General features: G+C 43.0%; 1 protein-coding gene across 1 annotated transcript in view; it reads left to right on the plus strand.

Moving 5' to 3' along the window:
- ttc7a (tetratricopeptide repeat domain 7A) overlaps positions 1 to 15,171 on the plus strand; it is a gene marked incomplete at both ends in the record, with an annotated part of 60,553 nt that overhangs the window by 22,356 nt on the left and 23,026 nt on the right. Inside the window, 4 exons of the mRNA XM_080507148.1 lie at positions 4,132 to 4,249; positions 5,528 to 5,585; positions 6,481 to 6,553; positions 6,657 to 6,817. Coding sequence (XP_080363274.1) covers positions 4,132 to 4,249; positions 5,528 to 5,585; positions 6,481 to 6,553; positions 6,657 to 6,817 — 410 coding nt within the window. The remainder of the gene's footprint in view (positions 1 to 4,131; positions 4,250 to 5,527; positions 5,586 to 6,480; positions 6,554 to 6,656; positions 6,818 to 15,171) is intronic.

Genomic DNA, 15,171 nt, shown 5'->3' on the forward strand with positions numbered 1-15,171 from the left:
AGTGAATCATATTTAATTATAATACATATAAGGTGTATTTGCAATTATCTGCTTTTATTCTGTTAGTTTGCTCTTTTTATGAATTTGCTCATGGAGTTTTTTTTCTCCTCACATTTTGTTTTTTCCCCTCGATTGTTCTTTCTCTAAGTAAAATACACAGATGTCTTATGAGTCTGAGGCTGTGAAAGACATCAGTGTTTAAATGGTTGTCATATAAAGTGTCTTTCTTGCTGAGACATTTTGAACTGCTGGGACTCTGTGTGGACGGTCTTTACGCCAGCCGCTCTCAGCCTCGATTTCATCACTTGGTTTGTAAGACGTGTGAAATTCAACATAAAAGAGAAACCTGTAAGCCTTGTTGTTTGAAAGATGGTCGAACTCTGATGTCCTTTTCTAAGTTTTACACATTCACATTTGAAATGTTGGAGTAGTTCAAAATTCCCACTTTGAAAAACCTCTGGTCATATTAAATTGCCTTTTCTTCAGCTCACAATTTGAGCTGATTTACTTTTTTTTTTTTTTTTTCCTGTCACTTTATTCCATTCAACTTCCGGGAAGCTGGAGAGCTTGTAATTTAACACCAGCCTCAGCTTTTGTGTTCCATGCAGTCTGAAGCTTCAGCTTCCTCCTGAAACTCAGAAAGAAGTTAGAAAACAGGTGTAACCTTGTTTTTTTTAATTTTGTGTGAAAGTTTATTCTGAAAATCCACAGACGTAACATGTCTGATGGTGAATCTCATTAGACCTGAACTTAACTTTGGAGATGCACAAGTCTAATGTTCTTAGTTATTGAAGGAATTATCATGTGTTATTTTGTGTATCTGTCCAGATCCAGATCATGATATTATGTTTTTATACATATACACTAGCTTCCATGTGAGCACTCTCAAGTTGAAGACGTTGTAAAATGTATCTGTTTTTTGTTTTTTTATAACAGTGGCTCTTCATGTGATTTGATTTTATTCTTATATTCATCTTCCAATAGACCAGTGAACAACAGGAGACCCCTGGGGAAGCCAATTTTACATGGTAGGACCAGGATGATCATAACTTTAAGCATGTGAACCACGTTCAGTAGAATTTACTCCATAAAAGTGTATTGAACTAATAAACTAATCAAGCTTTATTAATCCCCTAGGGATTCCCCCAAATACCGATTGCATTTCTAGGATGTGGAGTTGCGGCCACAATATGGCACTCCAGGGAGCTGATGGGGGGGTCAAGGGTCTTGCGTAGGGATGCAGTGGCAACACATCAGCAGTGGGATTCGAACCTGCAAACTCCCGATCCTCTTCTCTAACCTATGCACTACTGAACTGATTACACATACAAGACAACAAATGGATGCAAGTTGATTGAAATGTATTTTAACTCTTAAATCTTAATAATGCAGAATGATTTTACTTTAACTAAAAGTCTGTTGCACGTGAGTTCACCCCTGAAAGGGCAGCTTTCTAACACTTAGGACTGTTTAACAAAGTGATGAGGTGGCAAAAGTTGAGAAATCCCACCAAGAATATACTTAACGACTAATCCTTCCTTTAACAGCCTGCAAGCCAATGTCTTCTCATTTGAAGTTGAACAATCTTCATTGTATTCAGTGTCTCCTTCACAATATCTTTTCAAAGGCAGCTTCAGCGGGAACATTTAGTTTGACCCTCATCTTCCAGCAGACACTCGGCTGAACTCCTCGAGATCGTGTCACAACCTCCTCATTCGCCTTTATGTGTCATTTCTTGGGGACTTTTTTTTTTTTGAAAAAAACGGGAAGTTTTCAATGCGGCACTTTAATATATTTGAATTTCTCCACTTAATAGGCATCAATTATTTACATCAGAGGAGTCGAACTCATTTCCAGCGATCGCACACAGCCCCACTCTTTAATTGTCACAGCTCAGCAACAGCAACTCCGAAATGCTCGTTTTTTCAATCCAAAGGTTTTTCTTTCATTTAGTACAATGATGCATGAGAACGTCAGAAAAAAAAACTACTTTTCATTGCATTGAATGTATTTTGACTAGAAGCTGAAATTCATAAAGAAATGCATCCTGGTTGCAAAATACAATGAAACGCTTTTAGGCAGGTAACTACATAAATTAGCCATAGCATTTTTAATAGTGCCTTTAAACATATTTGAATGGTTTTGGAACTGTTGCAGCAGACATGGAAACAAAATACACAATAAGAGATTAGAAAATAGCAAATCACTGGATCTTAGGTAATCGGGCTCAGATATGACACACTCCACACAGATATGGTGATTATAATACGTATAGTTACATAGTGACACCACTTTTCATAGTTACATAACGTGCTGACTTGCGCGTTAGTTTTTAATTGTGGGAGGCAGAACTGAACAAGTATGCTGTCGCTTAAGATTGAGAGAATGTTGAAAAACAACAAGAGATATTTTGTCGAAAAAGAAAATATATTGAAATTTGCAGATTAAAGTCACGGTGGGTCGGCTGAGAAAATGCCCGTTATCACAATAAGAGCAGCGTCTCTGCTGAAGGTTGAACTGATTGTGTGTGATTTCTCTCATGCTGTCAGACTGGACGCTCAGTGCATCCTGTTAGTAGGTCAGCTTCTTTTTCTTTCTTTACTTACTGATGCTTGCTGCTCACAAGGTTTCAAAATCGTGAAGCGCTGTAACAAGAATGTGATTGGAAAAAAAAAATTGCTTCGCAAAAAAGCACTCAGCAATTTGCCACAACTTTAGGAGGTTTTTATTAGTCTTAAGTAAATTGACAGACGCCTGTCCTCTGCTTTGAGCATTCCATAGGCTTCTGTCGTTTGCACAACATCTGCATTGTTAGCTTTATCGCAGCACGCTTCTGTGCGTGCTGATGTTTTTGGGGATTGACTCGGTGGGTCAGCGGGTCGGCTACGCATCAGGGTAAAGCGCCGGCCAGCTCAGAGGCTCCTGCTGTTCGCGATCTGGACGGTGTCACATGAACGGCGGCGTTCGGCGTGCGCGCAGAGCGAGAGAATGGGCGAGGGTTCGAGAGACGCAGAGAAAGGGGTCAGAGATTAGAACAGAGGCGAATGGAGAGAGCACATCTGTCAGCGGCTGGAGATCATGGCGGGCCGGAGACACTAAGGAGCTTACAGCCTTAATCACAATGAGACACTATGGCCATAGTGCAGCACTGTGGCATTACATAAATGGGCCACGGTTATCCACCACTGGACTGTCTGTGCTGCATCAGAGCCAGCAAGGGTGTTTCATACCTTTACTGTTAGCATGCTAGCCTGCAGAGCACAACCGAAAAGGCCCGATTGGTAATTTGTCACAGTTTTAGAATGACGTGATACTAAAACCTTTAAACCTGGTGACATCACCAGAGAAACCGCACGATCGGCGATCTGGACGCAAAGCTGCTTTTCTAAATTCCTGAAGAGCAGTTATGCAGATGTGAGGTTTTATTTTTCTGTCGGCGAATGACATCTTTCACACCATTGATGAGAAGAGGAGGAGGAGGAGGAGGAGGTGGAGGAGGAGGAAGAAAGAAAAAGAGCTAATCCTCCTAAGATGTGCATGGATGGGCCTGTGCGTTTAAATAACTAGCTATCGTGTGCCGGCTTTGTACGAGCAAGGACTGGATTCAGCGGAAGGAATGGAGGAAGAGGAGCTGGAGGGAGAGTGTCGGAGCAGTTGGCTTGCTGTTGCATTGGCGTGCCGTCAAAGGCACACACACACACACACACACACACACACACACACACACACACACACACACACACACACACACACACACACACACATACACACGTGCACACACACCCTTGACGCCCACCTGCCCGCCCGCCCTCCACCAGCCATACCTCACACAGAGTGACACACTTTTTCCTCGGCTCGGCGACACACCCGCCTGCAGTTGACTGCTCTGTGTGTGTGTGGGTGTGTGGGTGTGTGTGTGTGCGTGTGTGTGTGTGTGTGTCCTTCAGAAAACTCTGCGCCGTCCTTCAGCTGAGTGTGTCCGCACTGTCCTCACATTAAACCCCAGTCATCATTGCGCCGTCTCCCTGCTGCAGCCTCTCGCTGCAGTCTTTGCATTTCCCCTTTTCCACCAGAGCTCAACGGCGACTTAAATCGCCGCCCGTCAAATGCTAATTGTGTTTGTGTGTCCAGTTCGAGGAGGCGGAGGCTCTGTCCCAGACTGTGCTGCGTATGGGGGAGGACGCAGGAGAGTTCCTACCCAGGGCCTACCTGGCTCTGGGACTCTGCTGCAGTCTGCAGGCCTCTGATGGTGAGGATACACACACGTACACAGTCGATAATACACACCTTAGAATATCCTCTCACGAAAACAATATGGCTGCAAGTATGGTCTTTGAGAAATAAGCGCAGGAGGTTACCAAGCTTCACAGGGATGAGTTTAGAGGTGATGGTTAACTCGATCTCGACCTATCAGACCCCTCCCTGTAAAGACTCTTCAAAACTACATTAAAAATAGACTTTAAAAAAAAATCCATTTCTATTTTAATTTACACAGCTGACTGCCTTTCAGAAGGACTCATATCACATAGTTAAAGGCGTTACATTCATTACTTTGTAGACTAAAATACACATATGTCTCATCCCACTAGTGTTACCTTCACTTCAGTTGAGAAATGTGGAGTTTCCAATGTTCGGTGAACAAACGGAGAAAAGTCTGATACAGGGCCCATTTACACGGAGTCACTGAAAATGAATTTTTATTTGAAAAGGCTCTGACTCTGTAGAAACAACAATGGCGAAAACCACTGGAGAAAGTCAAAAATAAAAATATAAAAATGGCAAAATATAAAATCAGCTTGAGTCGCCAAAACGGCTCAAACCACATGAAAAGTGAAAGGAAAAATAACGCGAATATTTATGAACAGCTAAAATGGCAAAAAAAAATTTTTACATTAAATTGGTAAATCCACTGTAAATGGCTTAAACAGTAAAATTGTCATAAAATGGGATTCTTTCTAACCTGTTGTGACACTTCACAAATGCAGGCTAAGATACTGTATATATGTGCAACTTTATGAACCGTGTTGAAGGTTAGACAGTCATTTTTTCTTGGCTTTTTAAACTTCTATTTAAAGAAGTTTAAAAAAGGCTTTTTAAACTTATACAGAATTCTTTTTAGACTCTTCATCCTGAATGTCGAGACACTTTTTTTCTTACTTTAATGGCTGATTTAAAAGTAGTAAAAGTACCAGTACAAGTTGCTAATCCTTTACTTATTGTTTCCCAGTCTATCTTCATGGTTGTGTTGTCGGGAGCTGATCCCATCAGGGACATTCGGACTATTTAGGAAATGTGCTTCACACGCCTCAAATCCCCAGCAAGTGTCTGTGCGGGTTTCAGACCGTCGCAGTTGTCATTTTCCATTTAAAGCACCGACATTGCTCAAATTGCAAACCTCTGTGCACGCGTCGGTACGCACATCAGCATGCTTGTTTCCACACACGCTGCACCTCATACATCACGATGCAACTAATTTATCACCTCCAGAGTGGAGTGAAAGATAAACTCGATCCTCTCCTCTTGGCAGCTCCTCTGAAAGACGATCGGAACGAGTTCAACAAGAAAGCCCTCAAAGCTTTGAGCAAGTAGGTCCCGCTTCTTCTTGTGTCTCTCTGCTGTTGTGGGTAGATATTCGATGAAACGCAGGGCGTTTAAATGGCGCCCCTGCTAATTTCCTGTGAGTATTTGAGCGATCTTGCCTCAATGCTTGTTCTGGTGCATCCAGGAGAACTTTGAACAATAAACATAAAAACTCCCTTAGAGCCCCAATTTGTAACTGACCAGTGAAATAACGACACAATAAAAGCTGAATACAAATGTTTCAATGCAAAAAGCACAAGTCGGATGAACATTCATACAATTTCACCGTTAAACTGTTGATATTGCTCTCATTCATGCATTTGGAAATATTATCACTCACGCCAAAGTATTTTTACGATTTCTAAAAGTGATATATGTGTCGTAAACGTCTGCAAAGAGTGAGCAAAATGGCATCTTATTCCCCAGTTATGGATCAAAAAGTCTCTAAATAGGTTGAAGTTGGATGTTTTCAGCTTTAAAGTCCTGCTGTCGTCACCATTGAAAACCTTTTAATCAGAAAAGTGATGTTTTGCGATTTAGTTTTTTTTTGGGGTGACATTTAAAATGGTTACTGTTAAAGAAACAAGAAAAAAGCTGAAAGTCACCATGTCTGGTTATTGGATGTTTTGCTTTTTGAAGCAGCACTTATCACAATGAGGGGGGGGAGAATATTTTGTAATAGTCAGCTATAAAACTATCAAGTGACATAAGAATATGGACTCGAGTCATTATCTCTCCCCCACGGTTCAAATTGTCCTCTTTTAGCCCAAATCATGCTTCGAAAACTAAATTCCACATTATGGTAAACTTGCTTGTACTTCTGTTTTATGGCACCCTTCTGAGTTTAAGACACACACAAAACCTTCACTGACACTATATGTGTGTGTCTGTCCTCCTCAGAGCTCATTCATTAGACCCTCAGGACGCTCAGATTGCGATGTACCTGTCTCTGCAGCTCGCCCTCGTACGGCAGGTACGAATCAGATAGACGGGATTATTTATGAGACTATCAGGGAGTCGTAGATTTGACGTGAAAGCGATATTTGCGTGTGTTTGTTGGGGGGGGTGTTGTGTAGGTATCTGCTGCCATGGAACCCCTGCAGGAAGCCTTGTCCCTCCGCGGGGACGACTTACACTCCCTCCACCTGCTGACCCTGCTGCTCAGTGCCCAGAAACACCACCGTCACGCCCTGGACACCCTGAACCTGGCCCTCAGCCAGCACCCCGACAACTTCAAGTAAGTCAGACGTGAAAAATATACAACCGCCGGCTGGAGATGCGGTGGAAGTGGTGGTGAATCCATCGATCGCTGTCTGTTAAAGACTGGATCGTGGTGCAGGAGGCCCTGTCGTCCCCGAGGCCGGTCCTCCCCATGGGGATAGGGTGTCTCGTCTCCTGCGGCACTGGAGCCCACACACACACACACACACACGCACATTTCACGCCTTATTTAGAAGTGGAAGCCTGCATTGCGGTACCTTTGCCCCCTCGTACACCCTTTACCCTTTAAACACTGCAGCTCTGACCCCACAGAAGCGACACAAGGCTGCCTTGTATGAACCCGAGCTGTTTAATACACATTAAAAAATACACACTCGGACTTCTAATCATGAGATTTTAGTGGCTTGACAGGATTTGCCACATCTTACAGGGTTTAATGAGCGAATGACAGTGAATTCAGGCACATGTTTTGAGGCAGATTAGATTAAAAATGAGATTGTTTGGAGCACGTTAGCCTCACAACTCATTTTATCCACCCTCTTGTTGGTTCACAGCCAAGTCTCTGTGTCCACACACCGAGCCAGAGCACTAAAAACATGCTCATTAGCTGCGGAGGACACTCTATTGTACGAGACGCAGACAACATTCAGCATCAAGGCCAGTTATTTCACACCAGCGATAATCCGGGAGCATGTTGCATCATCCCTCCTGATGTGTTTTCTCCTCCATTTCAAAGTATTTCATAACGCTGCCATTTGGGGTCAGTGTTGGCCTCCACGCTTCGCCTGAAGAGAAGACAGATGGGGTGCATCCACACATCAGGGAAAGCAGGGAAGGGGGGTAAAACAAAAAAAAAACCAAGGAAAGAGATTAAACAAGAGGAGGAGCAGGAGAGGCCGACGGTTTCTCCCGTGATTGCTCAGCGCTGTATGTACAGTTTGGAGGATGAAATCTGCGCTCAGTCTCGGTCGCCTCGATGCCGCGCAGCTCCTCCGTGAAGACACTTGACTGCTTTGACCCATTTTAAGAGCTCTTTGGAGGGCTCAGCCAATCAGAGCGCTCTCTGCGCCAGGAATCCCCATCGCCCCGGTAACCATGAGGTCACACGGGCAGAGCAGGCAGCATCAGTTATTGTTTCCTGAACTGTTGTCATGGATCGGAGGAGGAGAGCGGCATCAGCAGCTCACAGATTGATTCACGGTTTCCCTGATTCACGAGGCAAAAGCAATAAAATAAAAAATACCAACAGATCAGCAGATCCCAGCGACAGTTTACTCACCAAAAACTACCAAAACCAAAAATTATATTTTATTTTAATACACTTTTTAACCAAAAGCAAAGCAGTAAAATACTAGTCCGTTAATGAGTCCACAAATAAGTAGAACTGAACTCGCTGTTTTCTCTCTTTGTCTCTTCATTTGCAGGATTTTATTCGACTACTTTGAAACCAAATGTAAATTATCAAACCTATACAGTATTAGCATTTTTACTTTAAATAACCTAAATGTGAAAGACGTTTTCACATTTCCTGAAATGCATAGTTGTACATTATTAATTAGAATTTCTAAATTCAGTGTGACACTTTGAAGTGATGATAAATAATTAGCAAGAAACCAGAAGGTATTTTATTTGTAACATAATACATGCTGACAAGTATTAGCACGCCTGGATAGAATCAACAGCCGACTCCTTTCAGTTACACGAACGCATGTAAATGTTATTATTAACTAAGGGATCTTTGGTTTTCTTCAAAGTTTAACCCTTTACTAGCCAGGTTTGTGCATCAAAGTGCAGATCAATAAATATGTATGCATCTAAAATATTTCACTGTGAGACAGCTGGAATGAGCAACGAGCCAGTAAACATAGTCCCCATTGACATGACAACCTATTCAAGTAAAAACAGAAGACTTTCATTGCATTCATTTTGGCTGTCCGTTTCAACGACATCGCTTTTCGACACCGAAACCACAAATTCTCAAAAATTTTCACAAACGACCCGACTCTGTTTCTGTGTCAATTTTAAAATGTTGCTATGCAAGCTTGAAACATTTCTGAAATGAAAACACAAAAAAATTAAGTGTTGTCACTTTAAATGTTCGCTATCGCTATTCTGCCTTTTCCTATGAAAGACAGCTAAAGGTAGCAGCTAACTAGTTATCGCTCTAGCGATAAAGGTTAGTTTAGCAGCCGCAGATATTCCTATCATAAGGTTATTCTGCGTTTTGTCATCGCAAGGCACTTAAAATATTCAGCAGTTGTCTGGTATAGTGGGTAGTTTAGCAGCAAAATGGTAAAAAACGCCTGACTTCTCCCCTTTTCATGGCAAGACAGCTAAAGGTAGCAACTCGCCAGTAAACATACTGGTTCCTGAGCACAAGAGAAATAAAGTTCCATCACATGGTGTTCCTTCTCTTTTTCTGTGAGAAATTATTTTAATATCCAGACAGAGACATTTTTGTCAGCATGTCTGTTTTCCATTTCATTACAGAATTGCTCAAGTTAGCAACTCGCTGGTGAATGTAGTCGTCCATTTAGTGTCATTTTCCCTCAAGAGGTCGTACTATTCAATTTAATTGTTTGCAACATGTCAGTCATAAATAATGTCTCAAATGTACACAGTGAGGACTCAATCAACTTTTATTTGTATAAAATGGATGGATGGGAATTGACAGAAATGATAGAACAGTATGAAATGAATCAGCTGCCTCTAAACAGCACTTGTGTCTTTTTACATGATGTTGTATTTTAGCCAATCATGCACATCAAAAAGGATTTATATCTATTCCGAGCACGTCAGTACACTGAGAACGTGCTGAATGGAGGCCGAGCTACAGACTTCAGAGTTGTAGATGGAGGGAGAGAGAGCGAGAGAGAGAGAGAGAGAGAGAGAGAGAGAGAGAGAGTGCGAGAGAGAGGCGTAGTGAAAGGAGGTGTTTTCTCTGTAACAACCTCATTGAATATCACTGGCTTTGAATGTGTGAGATCAAAGGCTCGCGTCGCACCGGGCATTCCGCGACAGTCGTCGCGTCCCCGCGGCCGGGGAGGCGCGCCGTAGCGTGCGGCGTGTGCGTGCACGCGTGTGATTCTCGTTAGCCGCTGCCCCTCTGCACCGCGGCAAACTGTCAGCTCGCTGTAGCATACCGAATTTCTCCCTCCTTCCTATTTCTCCCACATCCTCTCCCCACCGGCGTCTTGTCTCACTCTCTCTCCATCTTTCCCTCTGACCCCTCTCACTCTCGTTTTCTTTTCCTCCCCCCTTTTCCATCTCTCCATCTCCATTTCTTTGAAATTTTAATCACCCAATAAACAGGCGTGCATTTCAATGCGAGAAGGGATTCAGCTACAGATTGAGAGGGCTGGGGGAGGGGGGGAGGGGGGGAGGGGGGTGGGGGGAGTGGTGTGAAAGAGAAACTGTGATTGTGGTCTTGCAGTTTGTACTAAAGAGAATGATTAATCCCAGCCTTTGATTCTGTATTCATCGGGATGCTGCAGCACGAGTCTGTGTGTGCAAGTGTGTGTGTGAGTGAGCCTGCACATGCATGCGTGCCCTGCTGTTTGCTCTGCTGCACAATGCACTGGACGCATTCATGTCACTGCATGTGCTTCAAACACATACATGTATGAAGAGAGAGTGTGTGCGTGCGTGCGTGCACACACTTTTGCACGCCTGCAGAGAAAACACACTCTGATATGTGGGAGTGCAGAATGAGTAATACTGTAGATGTACCACTTTTTCAAGGGAACAGTATTCGCTATTTTTACACAGAGTTTACTCCTGCTCTCGCCGTTCTTAGCCGGGGCCACTGACGAGCATCTACCCTGCTCGCTGCGTCCCTCCTCGTCCTCGCGGCGCCGCACACACCGGGCCCGCTCCCGCGAGGCTGGGGAGTGACAGCCACTGTAATATGACGTGTAGTTTGGAGTGTTGTAATCTCGACCAAATCTATCGTTTTTCCGGGGTAGGCAAAGGGAGAACGCAGAATGTGACTGTACCGCAAGGTGGAATGGCTCTTAAATCTGTGCGGTGTCGCTTGTTTTGGTGTTTGCAGTGTTTTCATTTTGTAACAAGCAATGTGGAAGGAATATTTGAGCAAACTTTACAGTTTTATTTGAAAAATTGTTTCATAATCACCTACTTTGGTGCAGAAAAGTGAAGTTATTGTATGTTTATGATTAGAGGTGCAGTGGGTCGCCTCCCAGCAATAAAATCAGATTAGACTCAGGGCTGAGTTTGCATGTTCTCCCTGGCATTTGAGTGGATTTTGTCACTGTCCTCCATCCATTCCTTCTGAAGCTGACCAGTGACTTCGGCCCGGCCCACAATACAATGCTGCTTCTACGTAACGGCATCGTTTTTGGCTAATCACTCACACGTTGTGGCGTTTTAGGAGCCTGAAAATGGCGTTGTTTGAGAACAAGTTCCAGTTATAGTGTGCTACTGTATGGTTGTTTCTGTGTGTTTGCCCCAAATAATGTCGTATGCTTGCAAATTCAAACATTTAAATACTCCTGCCTGAGGTCATCTGAAGCCTATTCGAGCAATTCAGCACACATTATCCAGGATGTCAGTAAATCAGGCCCCCGGGGGTTGGAAGCAGTATCGGGGTCGGACACGAACAGACCTGTACCACATATCTTCCTCCAGCTCAACCGTGGGGGATCCAGAAACCTGTGAAGTCAGAGATGGATTCTCCTCTCCGCTGATGTACTTCCAGGAATTTGTTGAACTCTTCAAATCTATTTCAGTCTTAGCAACGGTTGCTAGGTAACCAGAACACAGTCCGACAGACAATGTAGTCCGATTGATTGATTTATACATCTAAGGATCTGTACCTTATGAAATTACTATAATTTCAGTTTTAATTAATTTTATTGTTATGTTTCCATGTTATGGACTTATATGAGGGAAACAATACAAATTGAAATGGGTGAAAAATAGAAATTTAAAGCTGGGAATAAATCCAGTTTCATTCAGATTTGGATCATTTGCGTCACTCAAAGATGAAATATTTCCATTCTTTTATGAACACACTTTCTTTAGAAAACCTTCAATAGAATATCTTCATGTTGCTCACAAACGCTCAGACAGACCCTTATCATGATATGGTCACATAGGTCAAAGGTCATTTTCATCACATCATGCAGACAATAAAATCTCTGAATCGGGTGGACGTACAAACCCACAGTGGTAATTCTAGTTGAGATTGTAATATCACAGTTCATTTAACACATTACTCAGCTCTCTTCCGTGAGTTTTCATACATGACAATGCAGCATTGCAGGTTGATAGACGTTGAGCTGCAACACATTAGTTACATGTCATGTTGCCCAACATCACGATATGATAAATAAACTTTTAATAGGCTTCTCGCATTGAATTTGTAATAGGTATGTGTTTGCTGCATCAGCAGCAGCAGCAGCTTTTCAGAAGTTTGTTAATGTTGTTTTTTTTTGTAATTTATCCAGGATTTTGTGTTTCAGAATTCTAGCTTGTTAGTGAAATACAGTCAATTGTCAGCCATGCATGAGCAATGCAGAGCATGGAAATGTGGAAACATATACTGTATTTTCGAAATTGGTTTGTAAAACACATTTATTTTTTCTTGCCCTGATGTACCATCAATAAATCTAGTGGTCACTGATGGTATATTTTGATAAATAAGTCGCTTCTCAATACTTGACCGCCAAATGACTAAAAAAGGACTGTTGTCCAGAAAACACTTCAATTTACTGTAATTCTGTCAGTTTTTTGTCATGTGTACATTACAGCTACACAATATCTCACAATAATATTAACATTCCCATTATTTTATTATAATAAAGAAACTGAATTAACTCCAAGTGTAAACAGATGATTTCTGCATTTTTGTTTTAAGAAAAGTTTTACATTTCCACAGAAATGTTTTGAAAACAATGTAGTTAGTTTGCCAGGCCAGGAGTTAGAACTGTTGATTGTTTTCATTTCAATATAAACAACAGTGAGTACACAGACATTTGTATGGACAGACGAGGAAGTTGAATTGTTGTTAATGGTGATTCTCAACTAGAAGTCATGACACTCTGTTCCAATTTTCCAAAAATTGTGTTTTAAGTGGTTCCGAGCCCCGTTGTCATGGAAACAGACACCCAAAAGCAGCAAAAGTGTTAATAAAGTGTTTTCACTTGAAAACATTGTTGCGTAAACAGGGGCTTCATTTACATTCACTACATTGAGCTTGTCTGAAATATAAGTTGTAGAATTTTACATAGGAAAGTTCAAATAATTGCAATAATTCACAAAGCAGTGAGAAACACAAGAATCAATGAAACATTTGCCAAAGCAACCAGAAACTGCTCCACTTCAGAAACACTGCTGATGAGAACTGCAGAAGAAAATGTGATGGAAACAACAAAGAAAAACAAGGGTTTATCATTTAATGTTTAACTAATATTGTGCAGGCCCGATCGAACTTGCAAACATTGATATCGCAATATTTTGGTTAAAGCTTTAAGCAGGGTAAATAAACTAAAAAGATCAAATGAAGTCGCTGAAGTTAGTTTGTGAGTTACATAATATCTGTCTGTCACGTAAATCCTCCTCAAGCTCTACCTCTATTTGAGAATTTAACGTGTTCAAAGTTTTTGAGTGTGGTACATTCATGGTACTCGGGAAATCTTGGTTTTTCATGCTTTGTGACATTCCGTATATTCACACCATCACAATACTCCTGACCGTTTTGTCACGGTGGTAATGGGGAGTCTGCAGATGCACAGAATCACACTTCTCCTGGCAGGCGTCGCCTTAACACGGCGTCCCTGGGCAGCGCTTGTCATCTGCACATCCATAAATCCAGCGCCCCCTCCCTCCCACAAACACACTTTTTTTTCTTTGAATATCACTACTGGTCCCCCCCACCTTCACACCCTTTCTCTTCAATTGTCCACCGACCCGTGAGTCGGCAACGAGGCGCATTTCAACAGGAGTTTTCTCCCCTGACACGAGCTCGTCTCACTCGGCTATCGATCTTCACCCGCCCTCCCTCCCGTCGCTTCATCTACCTCTTCCGTCCTTCCTCTTTCCCTCTGCCGTGACCACCACCTCATCCTCCTCCTCCTCCTCCTCCTGCACCTCCTGCACCTCCTCCACCTTCACCGCCCTCTGACAGGAGAGCACGGAATAATTGGAGGAGTCTTGAACATTTAGTAGACAGCTTGGCAGTCCTCTCTCTCTCTCTCTCTCTCTCTCTCTCTCTCTCTCTCTCTCTCTCTCTCTCTCTCTCTCTCTCTCTCTCTCTCTCTCTCTCTCTCTCTCTCTCTCTCTCTCTCTCTCTCTCTCTCTCTCTCTATCCTCACACTCATGGATGAGTGATGCCCATGACAGACTGCATCCTCTGAGAGCCCCTTCTGGCAATTACCACACACACACACACACACACACACACACACACACACACACACACACACACACACACACACACACACACACACACACACACACACACACACACACACACACACACACACACACACACACACACACACACGTCCGCCACACATGCAGACACACATTGCGTCCACATCAGAGACTCCCACATCACTTAACCAGTTGTCTTCAACTAAAAGGGCCGAGCGGAAACACTCTACTGCCTCGACTCATCAACCTCTCAACACACCACAGTGCGCGCACGCGCACACACACACACACACACACACACACACACACACACACACACACACACACACACACACACACACACACACACTTACACAAAAATCAATAGAAACAGAGGGTGAAGACACTCATCAACAACAAGCTTGGAGAGTATATGTGCGTGCGTGCGTGTGTGTGTGTGTGTGTGTCTCTGTGAGAAGGCGATGGGTTTGAAGCACTCTCCATGTAAAAATCTACTGAAGGAGAAATCTCTGGTCCCTTCATCCACAAAGCATTGAGACACACTTTACCTGCACACCTGCCTTCTTGTTTAACACACCAGTTGCTTTTCGTTGACTTTAGCTACCTAAAGTATTTGGGTTAACAGCGGTCGGGTCATACCTGCAGTTGATGGCGACAAGGAGCAAGCTTGCCTGGCGTTCTGGATCTGTGTTAACAGATTGATTTTCATGTTCTAAAAGCTGTAGATTCCGGTTCCTTTGCTTTCCAGATCTGATACTTCGTATGTTGAGCTTGCAAGGTCTCTCTCTATGAGACGTTTACTGAACACAACTCACACATCACTATAATTACAGTGTCGTGGAGGTCTGTGCCTTTATAAAGCCATGAGTGTTGCTCAAAGGGCTACTGGAGCCGACTCAACTCCCACTTGTAACATACAGGACGTTTGGTCCTCAGTGGAGTTTGACTCTTTCAGCACATGCTTCCACTTCTCAG

Source organism: Blennius ocellaris (assembly GCF_963422515.1).
Source record: "Blennius ocellaris genome assembly, chromosome: 13".
NCBI lineage: Eukaryota > Metazoa > Chordata > Actinopteri > Blenniiformes > Blenniidae > Blennius > Blennius ocellaris.